Source organism: Liolophura sinensis, chromosome 11, assembly GCF_032854445.1.
Source record: "Liolophura sinensis isolate JHLJ2023 chromosome 11, CUHK_Ljap_v2, whole genome shotgun sequence".
In the NCBI taxonomy this organism is placed as follows: Eukaryota; Metazoa; Mollusca; class Polyplacophora; order Chitonida; family Chitonidae; genus Liolophura; species Liolophura sinensis.
In genome coordinates, this window is record NC_088305.1 from 5904129 (window position 1) to 5921913 (window position 17785).

The 17785-nt window shown below is 39.5% G+C and overlaps 1 protein-coding gene across 2 annotated transcripts; it reads left to right on the forward strand.

The window, feature by feature from the left end:
* Positions 1-27: 27 nt before the first annotated feature.
* Positions 28-17457, forward strand: LOC135477512 (polyribonucleotide 5'-hydroxyl-kinase Clp1-like). 2 transcript variants are annotated; one of them, XM_064757640.1, is made up of 14 exons: positions 28-168; positions 430-450; positions 585-662; positions 3304-3417; positions 4456-4581; positions 5786-5899; positions 6639-6666; positions 7364-7534; positions 10211-10300; positions 10910-11010; positions 11592-11730; positions 13537-13617; positions 15763-15853; positions 16572-17457. In XM_064757640.1, the coding sequence occupies exons 1-14, from the start codon at positions 148-150 to the stop codon at positions 16681-16683; spliced, it is 1287 nt and encodes a 428-aa protein (XP_064613710.1). In that variant the 5' UTR covers positions 28-147; the 3' UTR covers positions 16684-17457. The 2 variants fall into 2 exon arrangements, with proteins under 2 accessions (XP_064613710.1, XP_064613711.1); XM_064757641.1 differs by lacking the exon at positions 430-450 and having other exon boundaries at positions 31-168.
* Positions 17458-17785: the final 328 nt, after the last annotated feature.

The window sequence follows — 17785 nt, forward strand, 5'->3', positions numbered from 1 at the left end:
TTTTCGGAAAGTGAGATCAAGGAAGGGAGATAACCTACCAAAACACACCACACGTGGATGTCATTTCTGCCTAGAAATGACGTCTAGATCATTTACCTTTTGACTTTAGCGTCAGTCGTGGTTTGATAAAGTGAAATATCCATCATCATGTCAGAGGAAAAGGAGGAGGTAACGTATTCGACATCAGGTCCCCCAAAATATTTGGCAGTTGTTGTACTGGGCTGTGCAACAACAACAAAACGCTAGCAATGGACCTCATAAACTGCAAAGTTAGGCCCATAAGACGGCTGCTTAGGTCCATCGCGTATGTGATCTCATTCCGTCATTTTCTTTTAAATTGGATTCAAAATTTAGCCATGAAATATTCAACACTACCCTGAACAATCCAACAATGTAAACAAATACATGTATTGTTTTTGTATATTTCAGATAGCAGAAGAGATATACTGGGTCTGTATTTCAAGTTGCAGTCGTTGTATTTGTTTCTTTTGCTTCTGTATATAGCTGTAGATTGCAGTTACTGTTTTGCTTTTGTCCTTTGTTGTTTTGCTTACTTGAAACTGTCCAACGTTATTGTGTTGAAGTCAAAAGAGGAGTTCAAGCTGGAGAAAGACTCTGAGCTGAGGTTTGAAGTGGAACATGGAGCAGAAGTTCAGTTGGAGGTAAACTAGCCATATTTATTTATTGATGTATTTATTCATTTGATTGTAGTTTTATGCTGGACTCAAGAATATTTCACTTATACCAAGGTGACCAGTATAGTGGTGGCAGAAAAGCGGGCAAAGCCCCTTAGAAAACTCATGACCATTTGCAGGTTACTGGCAGACCTTCTCACATACGACTGGACAGGAAGCCAGCATGAACTAGATTTACATTGGTGACAGGCTTTTGGGTCATTGTGCTGTGCGAGCACACTGTGGTAAGTAACCTGAAGTTTCGCATGTGAGTTACTGTCGTTTACTTCCGCACGATCTGAGCTGGCGGCAAGATGACAGAAGAGAGTGATTAGCCCCCCACCCATTTCATTACCCTGCGTGGCACTTAGCAGTCCTGGTTTCTAATCCTCGCCACATTGGGTCAAGTCACTGACAGTGAAGTGTGCAGGTCTCCCGACCAGTAGGCCTGCATGTGCATCTCTACATATACCATAAATGAAATCGAAGAAAGTATCAACACAAGCGATGTCTAGTACAAACCTTTAAATTCCAAACACTGTCTCAAAAGATGACCACGTCAAACAAAGAATGTACATGCACAGTGTACACTGCAGACAAACCAATTATTTGCGTCAGGCCTACGTGGAATACACCTTTCACCGTTATCCGTTGAATGGTTGTCTGCTGAGACATTATTCAACAATTATGTGTGCAAATGTATTTCATCTAAAATTGAGTTTCACTGAGAAATATCTCTCATCAGCTACCTGTATCCATGTAAATCCAATATAGTATGTCAGTCTAGGCCTACACGCACAGTTTGTTTCTTTACAGTCGGAACTGTCCTATTGGAGAAGAGTTCCTTTTCCCGCATTTCTATACCAGGAACCTCCCATTAAACGCAGAAAACATACTCCACGTGAGGTTTCCAAAACTACCACGATTTACTTTTACCTCTTTTCGGTAGCACTGTGTTCGAGTCTGTCATATCGGGGAACAGGATTTGTTTGAGTTGATATCACATTAGGAGTTCTCACAACACGGTCACTGGCTTTATAATAAAATGAAATGCAGGTTTTATGACTTCCTGTTTACAGTTTTGCCCAGACGTGAGTAACGTGTAGCCAGCGACAGATAAGATTATTGCTTTTGCCTTTCGCCAGCAAAAATCACGTGAGACGTGTTTGGAAATTTTGAGTTCTGTGATTGGAAATGACTAGTATTTACATGTAGATAAAACCAACCTGTATGACCTGTATAATTTTATCTGAAGGGACTCGATTAGGTATTATATGAATTAAGCATTCATGTTTACGAAATATGGGCGGAAGTTGACAGCCTTTCAAATTACGCCAGAATGAACAAGAAATGTTTAGCTGCAGGGGGGCAAAAGCACGTGTGTAGGTATCACTATAACCGCAATTTGACATCTTCATCTGGTCTGTTGGTAGGTCCAGTTTGCAAAGTTGTATTGATTTGCGGTATGCTAAATTTTGCTAGGGGTTTGCATACGGAGTCGTGCAGTTTTAAAATGGATATTTGACACGACAATCCACGCACGTACAGGTACTAGGTAGTCATGCTTAATCTCCATAGAATTCTTTCCCAAATTCCCATCTATCACAAAATAATGATGGTAAAATAATCAGCCTGTTGCGAAGTGCATGTACTAAAATCATTATGATTAAAACTGAAGAAGAACACGAACTGTTGGAGGTAGGATCATAGACTAACTGCTCAGTGAAGTGTGAGCTTGTATCTTACATTCTTGAACAGTCAGTATAATCCCCTGACCAACCCTGATGCTCTCCCGTGGCGCCCAGTCAGTAACAGCCACAATTAACGCATTGAATCCTGGGATACGCTTTCCAAGTCCCAGGGCGTCATTTACCGTAACCACTTGGCCACAGAGGCCCTCATAAACTGGCTATAATATTGCTATCATGCTGTTTGTAATATGTGTACACCTGGCATATTGGTTTACACCCCATCTGTCAGACATCAGTCTGCCACAAAGCAGTCCTTTGTCGTAATTGAAACTTCATACACTGCTTCACCAGGTGAAGCCAAGGTTTGAGTTTTTGTCTTTTCCAACAAAATTATTGAAATTTTTTTTGGGGCGGTTGGACTTTTTCTGGAAATTTTTTGTTAATGGTCCATTATTTTGTATCAAAACTGGATTACGGGGTGTTTCATTCATTTTCAATGGAATTAAAGCATTTGGGAAAAGCAGTCCAATTGTTAAGAGGTACGAGCATGGATGGCTTTGTGTGTTTTTTTGAAGCAGGTATTAAACCACACCAGCTGACCACATTTTTGCGCTTTGGGTTGTTTAGCAGTTTCTTCACTCTCAGATGACTGAATCCATGTGATCATTTTACGCTAATTACTTCAAAAAATGAAGTGGATTATATTGTTACATAACAGCATATTGTGACTTGCTACTTAACATCCTATTATTAACTATTTTTCATGTTATGTCACTGAAAAATGATCAGCTTGCTTTGTGAATACTATTAAAGTTCATACACTGTTGACTTTTACAAGCCATAATCAAATAATGGTATAACATAAATATGCATGCACTTATATTTTAATGTCAACTGTTGTTTTGATGCACTTGTCTGTGGGGTTTCTTTCACTTGAGCTGCTGGATGGAATGGCAGAAATATTTGGCTCCGAGCTGACGCGGAAGAAGAAGTACATTCTGGTGTCTGGGTCAAAGGTGGCTGTCTTTACGTGGCATGGCTGTGTGCTTAAGGTAAATGAAGTTTTCTCACTTCAGTTGCCATGGACAACCATATTTAGAGCTTGGAAGTAAATATTGTGGAAAAGAATGGACTCTGGACTGAAACTAATATGAAAGGCACAGTTTTTGATGGAAAGTTTTCAGAGAAGGTTTTTGCCTACTATACCATCAAAGATATAAAATTATTTTCAGCAGTTAGTGTCATGGACTGGGGGTTTTGCCAAAACACAAATGTGAAAGTTACACAGTTTTAGCTGTTTTGTGAATTGACAAATCTTTCCTCTTTTTTTTTCTTAAATGAAAGAATGCAAGGTTTTCACTAGAATGTTTTTTTCTTAAAGGGACATATCGTAGACGTCAAAAAATTTCGCTATTATTTTAGACATCATCTACATGTATATTAAAGATGAGACTTCCAGATGTCTTGACACATATCTGACTTCAAGCGAACAATCAAATGTTCAATTTTATCTGTGGTTTCCCTTCGACCATCAACTCACGCAAGTTGCTGTATTTAGAAAGCCTACTTTTTTGAGCCAGTTACCTCCCCTTGTTATCTAGACAATGATCTACCATGGTCTACCATGTAACTTCAGTTATCGATAGAAAGGAAGGTCTTATTTGGTTTACTAGACTTCTAATTCACTTTCAGTCTATGGTAGCGCTTACATGTGCGACCCATGAGCTTATGTTGCATTGGGGAAACTTTGCCGTGCCTCATTTGCATGTAATCTCATCTAGTGTAGAGCAGTAGGGGATTTCCCCTTATAATTCTCTTAATTGACATTTTTCGGAAAATATGGGCTCAGGAGTTTGAAGTCAAATGCAGCTCGCTTTTGTATTTACCTGAACCAACTGAAAAATTCTGAATTTTATTTGACAGTATGTCCCTTTAAATTTTCTTGAAATTTATTGAAATGTTCTTGCCTAACCCCATTTTAGCAAGAATCTTTTCATTCAAGAATATGTATTTCTCTAGTAGGAATGATCAGACAAAGAGATCTTTGTTTTGTACGTTGTTACATCTCCAAATGCTTTCTTGTTTTTCAGCTGACGGGTAAAACTGAGGTGGCATACATAGCTAAGGAAACTCCGATGGTAATGTATGTGAACACACATGCTGCCTTAGAACAGATGAGGATCAAGGCCGAGACAGAGATTGGGCGTGGACCCAGGGTAACATTAACCTACACGTGTTTCTCTAGGGGTGGGTGGGTGGATGTTTTTGGAGGAGGGGTTTGGATTATGTCAGCCATTGTGTATTGAAGCTTGCAATTTTTTTCACACCGCAATACCTTTCTGGCATTTCTGAGATCAGAATTTTGCTTGCTGTCTTTGTTGCTGATTTATTGTTTTCTTTATCAATTTTTGTGTGAGTAAATCGTGTAAAAGTTAGAAATTACATGTAACTGCAAAAGCCGTGCTGTATGTGGTATGATCTTTGGAGGTCTGCAACAGTAACAGAGTTATCTTTCTTTATTGAAGGGGCTATCTCCCTTGATACTTTTTCAGCTAAAATCTGCACATATACATGAACAGTGTATTGTATGGTGCAGTGTTATGACTTGCGCTACTGGCGAAGGGTAACCAGATTTTCCATGAGCGAGCTGATTACATAAGCTGACAAAAATTTCGTTTGGATTGTCATAATCTGCAATCCCGAAAATTGATATCAGCTTCTCCTTTCCTGAAAGTTTTTGAAATTTAGAACAGATCATCGTTCTATTCTCACATTAACCTGATATTAAGGTTTCAACTCAGACTCCAGACATAATGCTGATATATTCTGACATAAGAAATGCTAAGTTAAAAAAGCTCATCTTGGTCACATTCCAGCTGTTTTTAAAATGAGACAGAATCATCACTGATTGGCTGACAGGGGAGATAGGATTTCCTGAAGCCTTGGTCGCGCTTGAATGAATGTAACATACTTGAAATTCATCATCGGCTTAGAACTACCTGAACCATATCCAATATCTCTCACACCAGCCAGTTAATCACAGACTTTAAGCAATGTACTACTCCTTCAGCTTAGGCCAGATTGCACAATAACAGTATTACATGTATTATAGTAGCTAGTGTCTAAATTGTTTTTGTTTCTATTTTTTAACCATTCCTTGGGGCCTCCATGGCGTAGCAGTTAGTGTGCTAGTACAGCACAAGGACCTTAGTTTAAGTCCAGCTCATGCTGGCTTCCTCTCCAGTTGCACATGAAAAGGTCTTGTAGCAACCTTCGGAGGGTCGTTGGTTTTCTCTGTGCTCTGCCCGGTTTCCTCCCACAGTATGAGTGGCTTTCATTGTATCAGTGAAATATTCTTCAGTACTTAAAAAAATACCATGCAATGAAATAAATAAATTTTCACCCATCCCCCTTTGCTAGGTAATGGTTGTGGGTCCCACGGACGTGGGAAAGAGCACCCTGTGCAGGCTCCTGTTGAACTACGCAGTGCGTGTAGGGCGGGCTCCGGTCTTCGTAGACCTGGATGTAGGACAGGTGGGTAGAGCCTCTTTCTTTTTGTAGACCTCTGCCCCAGTATTGCTCTTGGTAGATTTGTTACACTGAGGTGAAAGTTTTCAGAATTTATGTGGATTTATTATTAATAGTAAGTTTGAAGGGCTGTCAGCAACCTGCAGATGGCGGTGGGTTTCCCCTGAATTCTGTCCAGTTTCCTCCCATTATGATGCTTGCTGCCATCGTATAAATGAAATACTCTTGAATAAAATGTAAGCACTAATCAGATAAATAAATTCATACATGTACATGTATTGCTAAGAGAAATGACAGCTCATTATATTTGGCGTGTAATTTGGCCATTGTTGGATTTTTTTAACACTTCTCTGCTTTTATCTCTGATTACATGTAACATGTATAACCTTGAGAAAAACAAAAATGAAGCTGAGGTTTTTGTATTGAGTCTAACGCTATTAAGTAGGCTTGGTACAATGCCACTTTTTGTTGTTGAAAAGAAAAAAAACTCCTTTGTATTACTCAGTTTTTATTATAGAATCCAATAATTTGTCAAATTATTATGTCTTTGCCCTAGCTGATGTGAATTTCATTAGGTGTTAATATTTAAAGTCAGATCACAGATCAGAAATTTAGCAAATCAGCTGTAGAAATGGGTAAACCCAAAATGATAAGATGAAGGAAATTTTGCAGCCTAGGGGATTTCGCTATAACTGTTCAGTTTTTCGTTTTTCTTGTATAATTGGTCTGTTGTTTATATTTTCAGGGCCAAGTTTCCATCCCAGGGACCATTGGTACACTTTTCACTATCTTTTGTATTTTATGTTCAGAAATTAATTTTGTAATGACAATAATACGCCAAAGTTAGTGTGCAGGATTGGAACCGGTTGCTAATTAGACTGAAATGCTGACGAGATCGATCATTCAGTTAATAGGAACACTTTGGTGGGGTAAGGGCTAGAGCATCTTCCTCAAAGCAGGGAGACCGGGGATCAATCCCTGCTCAGGTTACACCAAAGACTTTGAAAATGATACTCGGCACTATAAAAAGGTTAGAGCAAGGAAACAGGACTGGTTGGCCCAGTGTCCGTGTAATGTGACTCGGTGGGGTGTCCTGTCTGATGTGTTAGGTATTATACTTCATGATGAGTGGTGACAGCACTTTGGGCGCATGGACTCTAACACATAGTGACTCCTCCACGGCATCTGTCTGAAACCTATGCGTACATACGTTCATTTACGTATCCAGGTAACAAACACATGTAGGTATGACGAGTATTTGCCAGTTAACGAAGATCAGTGAATCTCTAGATTTAACAAAGCATTTCTGCACTAAAAGAAACAGTTTATTATCCCCATTCGTCTTCCCAATTTGTCTGATTTTGATAAAAGTTTGGTAAAAAAATTAGCATATTCCATGGAAAATTCTACATTATGACATATTTAGCTTGAATATGAATTCGCTGAGTTTGCTGCTCTGTGTTGCTGCAGGTGCTCTGGTTGTGGAGAGGTCTGCAGATGTGGAGGAGGGGTTCTCCGAGACGGCACCCTTGGTGTATCACTACGGACACAACAGCCCCTCTGACAACCTTGCCCTCTATCACATGCTTATCACCTGTATGGCTGATGTCATCAATGTGCGCTGTGAGCAAAACAAGAAAGGTAAGATGAAGAAATAGGCAGTTTAACTTTACATATTGCTGAAAGATATTTTCTTCTTTCCTTCCCTAGGCCCTGTTTCCTCCCACCACATTGCTGGCCGCTGTTGTATTAGTGAAATATTCTTGAGTACACCATAAAAGAACAATCAAATAAATAAATTTCCGTTTTCCTGAATGTATAGAGTGAAGGTTTTTTATTGTAACATATTATTTTTTTTTTTAGAAAGCTGTGAAAGCTAAACTTTAGAGGCATAACTGCATGTGCAGTACTTAGATACGTGTTCAGATTTCTGAATCGCAAAAATGTTAGTGTTTTGTGTTTTTACTCACATTGGGTGCAGGGAGTGATTCGCTCAAAAATAGTTAAGACATATTTTGAATGCATTTCGGGCATACTGTTATTCACGTTATGTTATTTGGCTCTTTTAAACTTGTAATTTTGTGACTGTAACATATGGTTTCTGTTATTTATTCCTTTTCTTGTGTTGGTTTGATATTTTATTTCTTACTAATTTGCTCTATGCCTGTAAATCATTGTAACATAGGTCAGTAAGAGTACGCCAGGGCATCAGAGTAAACCGAGGTGTGCCTTTAGGGCAGTATGTAATGTTTGATTAGGATATAGGGTGTGTGTCTAGGTATAACTGTAGGAAAGGGTAAATCACATATAACTGTATAACCATATATGGTAAATGAAGTAAAGTTTCGCCAATAGGTTACTATTTACAGAAGATAACAGATAAGGGTTATTAGAGACAACACCCCCCCCCCCCCCCCCCATCTTCCCATCTCCCCACCACCCCCACCCACTCACACTCCTATGTTTTATTAGCCTGCATGGCAGTTCTGGCTGCTAATCTGCGCCACGTAGAGCCAAGTCACCCCACTAGCCCATGTGCATCTCTAATTATACAAATGAATTGAACCCAAGAAAGCATCAAATCAGGCGATGACTATTATGAACCTGTCAATTCCAAACACTGTCTCTATCCATGGCTGTGTGAAATAAGCAACATGTATATGCTATGTACACTGCAGACCGAAACGACGAACGATTGTTTGAGTAATATGAGAGTCACCTCGCAGCATTATCTGGTAAATCATTGAGTGGTCAGAGCCATCGTTGTGCGAGGAATATGTCTAGGAATGTATTTCGCCTACAAATGGATTTCACTGAGAAATATGTCACAAGCCTACCGTGTAATTTGAATGAAATGTGTCACTCTAGACACACATTTTGTTTTGTTACAGTCGGAACTGTCCACGTATTGCAGAAGAGTTGCCTTTCCTGCATTTTGAAATCAGGAACCTTCCATTAAACACAGAAAACATGATCAAAGCAAGGTTTCCAAAAACTACCACGATTAACCTTGACCCCTTTTCAGCAGCACTGTTTGAGAGTCCGGCATATTTGGAGTCATACAGGATTTGTCCGAGTTGTTGCCACTGTAGAAGTCCGCACAACATTGACATGGGAGTCACTGGCTATATTTCTAAATAAAGTGCATGTTTTACAATTACCGGTATGCAAATTTGCCAAAACATAATTTATGTGAGGTCAGCGACAGGTAAGATTATGTTTTTTTGGCCATGCATCAGAAAAAATCTCACCATCGACGAGTATAATAGACACGTGGAAATTTCGGGGATTGTGATATTAAGTTGTCACTTTAAAACGCAGTTTGACATCATCTGCTGGTAATTTACAAGTCAGGATTCTGTTATAGCTTTGTTCATGAAGACCTCTGTAGATATTTGACATGCCATTCCTCATGTGTAAAGGTACTGGGTAGTCATGCTCAGTGTCCAGATAGTTTGTTCCCAAATTTACATTTATCATAAAATGGTGATCATAAAACTATCAACATTCACCTGCTGTGAAGTCATTATCATTAAAACCGAGGAAAACATGAGCTGTTGGTGGTATAGTAGGAGCATAGACTAACTGCTCAGTGAAGCGTGAGCTTGTTTATTACATTACGGAACTATCCATATAATCCCCTGACCACCCCGAATGCTCTCCTGCGGTGCCAAGTCAGTAAGAACCACAATCAATGCAATTTATCATGGGATACACTTTCCAAAAGTCTGAGGGCGAAACCTAACATCATTTACATGTACCGCGTCGGGAGTGGTAGATCCAGGGTCAATCCTGGCTCGAGTCACACCTAAGACCTTAAAAGAGGAAGGGGTACCTTCCTCACTTGGTGTTCAGCATGAAGGGAATAGTGCAACGACTGGTTGACCTGTATCAGTATAACGGCTCGGGCGGGGAAGCTTACTTGCTTTTGGTAAGATGTCCCAGTGAAGCAGCCCTAGGTAAAAGAGCGGTGGAAATCCATCCTGCAAAAAGGAGGCACATTACATGCACTCTAAGGATTCCTTCATTGTCATAAGACTGAAAAATTGTTGAGTATGACATTAAACCCCAAGCACTCACTCCCTCACTCACTCATTTACAAGTACCATAACCAGACTAGACTATAATTAAGGTCCTTGTTAAAACTTTCAGCCAAGTTCAATCTTTAGACCAGGGCATAACTTTACGAAACAGCTGCTGTAGACTGTGACCCTGTAGTGTAAGCTCTTCTATCAAATTAGTAGCTTACAGGTGCTCATACCATGTTGTAGGCCTGCCTTATACCCAAAGTGTGTTTGCCATGTCTCTTTCTTCTAGCAAATGTGAGTGGCGTTATAGTGAACACAGGGGGCTGGATTCGTGGAGGAGGGTACCATGCCCTTATTCACACGGCGGGGGCATTTGAAGGTAAGACAGTACACAGTTCTGTTTTAGGTTTTTACTTGAGAGTCCATACTGAGATATCCAAAAATAAAATAAAATAACTCTTCCTTTTTATTTTTTCATTTGTTGATGTTTGTATGATTTACATGTTTTTCCGGGCTTTACGATCGTGACATCTACATGAAAAATTGCTCTAGAGATAGTCCACATTTTCCTTAAATTAGATGAATTTCCAGTTTTATTTTTAGCTTATGTCCTACCCCGGGCGTCGGCGTGGGCGTCCAATAACAGGGAAAGAAATGTTAAGCAAAATGTTAGGGGTCGTATCTCCAAAAGTATAGCGTGTATTGACCTAAAGTTTTACATGCATATAAAGCACAATGACAAAAGCTGGATGTTGCATCGCTGATCCTCTGTTTGCATATTAATTACTGTAATTGGCCACATTCGTAATTTCAGTACTTTATGTATTTAGCTGAAGTCTTGCAGTCTCTTACATGCGAACTCAAAGCCTTGCTACCAAATCTAAGTTATTTTTATAGCTTAGTCCAACGTTGATGAAAGATTTATCTGTCCTGTAAAACAGCAGTTAAACTTGTTAAGGCCTGAACTTCATGGTCTGTGTTGTTCCAGTGGATGTGGTAGTTGTACTGGACCAGGAGAGGCTGTACAGCGAGTTGTCCAGGGACATGCCAGACTTTGTCAAGGTCGTCTTGCTGCCCAAATCAGGAGGGGTGAGTCGCCTCGGGTTTATAGAAGTCATCTGGACACGCCGGTATTCAGTCTGTCGTTTGAATAATAAAACGCAATGTGTGGTTATATTTATTCAGTTTAGGTTGTTTTTTTGAAAGAAATATTCAAAATTTTTACATTAACTCAATTTGAAAATCTCTAAAGTTTCACGAAGCAACCTGTTCGCGTTGTGAGTTATCTCCCAGTTTCAGTATAATGTGACTCGGCGAGATGTCTTCGACTTGGTTCTTCAGGCACCTAATGACTTGTCGTCATATAACTGAAAAATTGTTTACCTTAATCAACTACCACTGCAACCAGTATTTGGAAACATTTTGAGAAAGCTGTGGAGTGTGGAGAACTTATTTGCACAGTTTTATGAAGCTTGCACCTTTAAATGACACAAACGAATCATTTTAGCTTTGTTTTTGTAAGAATGTTTGAATTCCACTGAAAAAAGTACTTTAGTGGTTGAAAAAGTTGAAGATTTACAGTAAGTATAACATAAAACCCCAATCATATATACATACATAATTTAGACAGAACTGGCACATTTGTCTAACATTAGTGTTGTATATTTCAGGTTGTGGAGAGAGGCTCACAAACACGCACAGAGGCCCGCGAGGGGAAAATTCGAGAGTATTTCTATGGCAACAGGAATACACTGTTTCCGCATACATTTGAAGTGAAGTGGTCAGAAATCAAGATATACAAAATCGGAGGTGAGCTATATCGAGAGTTGCCTATACACCCTCTGACTAGCTTTTGTTCCTTTTGTGTGTATATCATCTGATAGATGAAATTGTGGTAATTTTTGTGACCGAAATAGAACTTATTCTTATTGCAAAGTTACTTTCTGTTTGTAGATTGGTAAATCCTGTCAATCATTCTGGAATATAATTTATTTAACATTTATTTGATTGGTTTTGACTGTGTTACACTGTACTCCAGAATATTTCACTCGTACCACAGCATTATGCCGAGAGGAAACCAGGCAGAGCCTAGGGGAAACCCACAACTATCCGCAGGTTGCTGGCAGACCTTCCCATGTACAGCTGGAGAGGAAGCTATCATTGATAGCATTGTGGAATATAATGGAAATGTACCATGGAAACTGCCTTCATTGAGATTACATATCTTAATTGCGTACTTCAATGCTTTGGCTTTGAATCATGTGAAGTTTTAAAAGAGGCAGTTGTGTGTGACTTCAGCGTATCTGTGAACTTCTCTGAGATGTTGAAGAAAACCATGTGACATCATGGTGGCTACAGGCCACATTGTAAAAATGTTGATGACCTGTAGGTGATAGAGTGAACCTGTCTGATGACTTGTGAGCGCAAACTCCTCCATTTGCGTACACCAAACAGCTTAATGACTGCCTGTCTTCCACACCTCTCCAGTTTAAGTCGTTGTTGTACCGGCAGAATAAATCTTTTTCCATTGCCAGAGGAGAATATAAAAATAAAACTTAAATATGGTGTAATTTGTGGGAAATGTGGACTGTTCCAGCAATTCTTTCCAGTTGAAGACATATTTCATGATAAACCAAGTTATCCGGGGAAATACATGAGTTATATTTTGTGTCACATTTTTCTGTTAGTTTGTAAACTTCTATGAAATGTGTGCCTTTAACAAAGTTTGCCTTTAGCACATGACTGGAACACCCTTGTCCTTGAAAGCTGATTCCTATTGTTTATTGGTGAGACTGTTATCATGAGCTGCGGTAAATGATGTAAAGTTTTGCCCGTCGGTTTCTGTCGTAAATTTTCCGGCGAGCTGAGTTTAGCGGCAGGATGACAGAAGTGGCAAATGTCAGTGGCGTTATAGTGATCACAAGAGACTGTTGTAGCTTTTGTAGCACAAAAGGCTGTTGTAGCTTTGTACATGAAGAGCTCTGCATTTTCACAAGTATTTGGCATGCCACTCCAGATGTGTGTAAAGGTACTGGGTGGTCATGCTCAATCTCCAGAGAGTTTTCTCCCGAATTTCCCATTCATCATGAAATGGCGATCATAAAAACAATCAAGGTGCACCTGTTATGAAGTAAGCGTATATGTACTAAATTCATTTTGGTTAAAACTGAGGAAAACATGAACTTTTGGTGAGAAGAGCGTAGACTGACTGCTCAGTGAAGTGTGAGCTTGTTTATTACATTCGGGAACTGTCCATATAACCATGCTCTCCCAGGGCACCCAGTCAGTAATAGCCACAATCAATGCAATAAATCATGGGATACACTTTCCCAATCTATGGGCAAAACTTAACATCATTTACGTGTACCGCTTCGGGAGCAGTAGATCCAGGGTCAATCCTGGCTCGAGTCACACCTAAGACCTTAAAAGAGGAAGATGTAACTTCCTCGCTTGGCGTTCAGCATGAAGGGGATAGTGCAACGACTGGTTAACCCATCATTTACCATACCTTGATTTAGCTTTGAAATTTTCACTCAGTGCAAACCCATTTTATGCAGTGCTGTGTTGCCCATGTCTACATATATTTACATGTCCCCCAATCCTGTCTGCCCACAGCCCCCGCCCTGCCAGACTCGTGCCTCCCCCTGGGGATGAAGGCTCAGGATAACAAGACCAAGGTAGTCCCTGTTACTCCAGGTGAGTGGAAATATGGATACCTGACACCATAATCCCACCATGTTACTGGCCGCTGTTGTATTAGAGAGTGATTCTTGAGTATGGTGTAAAACACCAATCAAATAAATAAATATGGACACCTGACACCATAATCCCACCATGTTACTGGCTGCTGTTGTATGAGTGAGTGATTCTTGAGTATGGTGTAAAACACCAATCAAATAAATAAATATGGACACCTGACACCATAATCCCACCATGTTACTGGCTGCTGTTGTATGAGTGAGTGATTCTTGAGTATGGTGTAAAACACCAATCAAATAAATAAATATGGACACCTGACACCATAATCCCACCATGTTACTGACCGCTGTTGTATTAGTGAGTGATTCTTGAGTATGGTGTAAAAGACCAATCAAATAAATAAATATGGACACCTGACACCATAATCCCACCATGTTACTGGCCGCTTTCGTATTAGTGAGTGATTCTTGAGTATGGTGTAAAATACCAATCAAATAAATAAATATGGACACCTGACACCATAATCCCACCATGTTACTGGCTGCTGTTGTATTAGTGAGTGATTCTTGAGTATGGTGTAAAACACCAATCAAATAAATAAATATGGACACCTGACACCATAATCCCACCATGTTACTGACCGCTGTTGTATTAGTGAGTGATTCTTGAGTATGGTGTAAAAGACCAATCAAATAAATAAATATGGACACCTGACACCATAATCCCACCATGTTACTGGCCGCTTTCGTATTAGTGAGTGATTCTTGAGTATGGTGTAAAATACCAATCAAATAAATAAATATGGACACCTGACACCATAATCCCACCATGTTACTGGCTGCTGTTGTATTAGTGAGTGATTCTTGAGTATGGTGTAAAACACCAATCAAATAAATAAATATGGACACCTGACACCATAATCCCACCATGTTACTGGCCGCTGTCATATTAGTGAGTGATTCTTGAGTATGGTGTAAAACACCAATCAAATAAATAAATATGGATACCTGACACCATAATCCCACCATGTTACTGGCCGCTGTCATATTAGTGAGTGATTCTTGAGTATGGTGTAAAATACCAATCAAATAAATAAATATGGACACCTGACACCATAATCCCACCATGTTACTGGTCGCTGTTGTATTAGCGAATGATTCTTGAGTATGGTGTAAAAGACCAATCAAATAAATAAATATGGACACCTGACACCATAATCCCACCATGTTACTGGCCGCTGTCATATTAGTGAGTGATTCTTGAGTATGGTGTAAAACACCAATCAAATAAATAAATATGGACACCTGACACCATAATCCCACCATGTTACTGACCGCTGTTGTATTAGTGAGTGATTCTTGAGTATGGTGTAAAAGACCAATCAAATAAATAAATATGGACACCTGACACCATAATCCCACCATGTTACTGGCCGCTGTCATATTAGTGAGTGATTCTTGAGTATGGTGTAAAAGACCAATCAAATAAATAAATATGGACACCTGACACCATAATCCCACCATGTTACTGGCTGCAGTTGTATTAGTGAGTGATTCTTGAGTATGGTGTAAAACACCAATCAAATAAATAAATATGGACACCTGACACCATAATCCCACCATGTTACTGGTCGCTGTTGTATTAGCGAATGATTCTTGAGTATGGTGTAAAAGACCAATCAAATAAATAAATATGGACACCTGACACCATAATCCCACCATGTTACTGACCGCTGTTGTATTAGTGAGTGATTCTTGAGTATGGTGTAAAATACCAATCAAATAAATAAATATGGACACCTGACACCATAATCCCACCATGTTACTGGCCGCTGTCATATTAGTGAGTGATTCTTGAGTATGGTGTAAAATACCAATCAAATAAATAAATATGGACACCTGACACCATAATACCGCCACAATACTAGCTGCTGTCATATTAGTGACTGATTCTTGAGTATGGTGTAAAACACCAGGCAGATAAATAAATAAATCATACTACGTGTACATATAAGGCACATTGTGAGTATGCACGGATATTCTTCGTACTTCATGTAAGACTCAGTCTGAGTTCATGCATCGTCCTCCTTATTCATTCAGTCAGTCATTCACTAAATCATTCCTCATGGTTTTCCTTTTACAGGCCCCAATCTGCTACACCACATCCTCAGCATCAGTACCGCTACTGCCCCAGAGAGCATTGTGCAGTCTAACGTGTATGGGTTTATTGTTGTGTAAGTATAGCTTTTGTTCTCAGCTATCTGGGATGTTGTTGAGTTTAGTCTGGTGTAAGTCTGATGTTTGTCTGTTTGTTGTACGGTGGGGTCTACTGTCATAAGTAAGCTGGCAGAGTCCATGTGACTGGGTCTAAGTTTTAACAGTTTTGTCTGTCCAGCAATGTGTCACTATAATTGGTCAATGGCAATTTTGTTTTCTTACTGTTCAGAAATGGTGTAAAACTTTATGCAAAATTGCCCTGATCTCTTTGTCCGTGAAGCCGTAGTGACAATTTACGTGATGATTTGCAGTGCCTTATGTTCATTGTAGACTTAGTAGGCCGTAAAAACCAATTTTTTCATGAATTTTATGGTAATTTCCTTCACCTATAATCCTGACAATCTCATGTATGAAAAAATGTTACTACATCATAATAATGTGATTTGACGAAGTTTTGTGGCCGCTGGTCTTCCGTCTATATGGGATGCAAGATTGTACATGTATGTCACATGTGTAAATATTTATTACTGATTTGCCAAAGGTCAGTGGTTTTGCACAGGAACGCTGGTATTGCATTTAACAGTAATCAAAGAAATACATAATAATATCATTTGGGAAAAGGTCTGAAGAAGATAGGTGCATCTTTTTGTTTTAGATTTCTTTCAAAATGGCAGCCTTGCCCTGAGCAAATCAGTCCACCGTGTATCTTACATCTGATTGGTATTGATATTTCAGAACTGGAGTTGACATTGAGAGGCAGATTTTCTCTGTGTTGTCCCCCTCCCCACGTCCCCTGCCCAAGGGAATGTTAGTCATGATGGAGCTACAGTTCATGGACATTAAGTGAACTCTACCAGAGCTAGGGTATAGTTCAAGAGTGATTTACATGTGTGGAACTACCATTCATAGAAATCAAGTAAACTGTACCAAAGATACAGTTCGGAGGAGGTTATATGTACATATATCGAACTACAGTTCATGAACATCAAAAGTTAACTGTACCAGAACTAAAATACAGTTCAAGAGTGGGTTACATGTATGAAGCTACAATGCATAGACATCAAGTAAACTGTACCAAAGATACAGTTCAGAGGAGGTTATATGTATATATGTCGAACTACAGTTCATGAACATCAAAAGTCAACTGTACCAGAGCTAAAATACAGTTCAAGAGTGGGTTACATGTATGAAACTACAGTTTGTGAACATCAAGTAAACTGTACCAGAACTGAGATATGGTTCAGGAGAGGTTACCTGTACATGTATGAAGGCACAGTAATGAACGTCAAGTGAACAGTACCAGAACTAAAATGCAGTTCAGGAGTGGGGCTTACATGTACCAGTATCTGTATGAAGCCACTGCTCATGGACTTCAAGGGAGCTGTACCAAAATTAAGATACAGTTCAGGAGAGGTTTATGTGTACATAAATGACATTACATGGTACCAGTTACCTTACAGAGCTAAGATACAGTTTTGGTGAGGTTTACATTCATGGGGCTACAGTTCCTAGTCATGACCTGAACCATTCCAGAACTAAGATACAGTTCAGGTGAGGTTTACACGCATGGGGCTACAGTTCATGGTCATCAACTGAACCGTACCAGAACTAAGATACAGTTCAGGTGAGGTTTACACCCATGGGGCTACAGTTCCTAGTCATGACCTGAACCATTCCAGAACTAAGATACAGTTCAGGTGAGGTTTACACGCATGGGGCTACAGTTCCTAGTCATGACCTGAACCATTCCAGAACTAATATACAGTTCAGGTAAGGTTTGCGTGTACATGAATGGTCACTTTTCCATGGAATTCTCCTGGAGTGGAACATTTGTACTCAGTTTCTGGGTGCTTTTAACATGCGACAGGTGACAAAAAATGCAAAAAAGAGGAGAAGTGAGGCAACAATATTCCACACTGTTATAATACAAATTCTTGTGGAGACTGGTT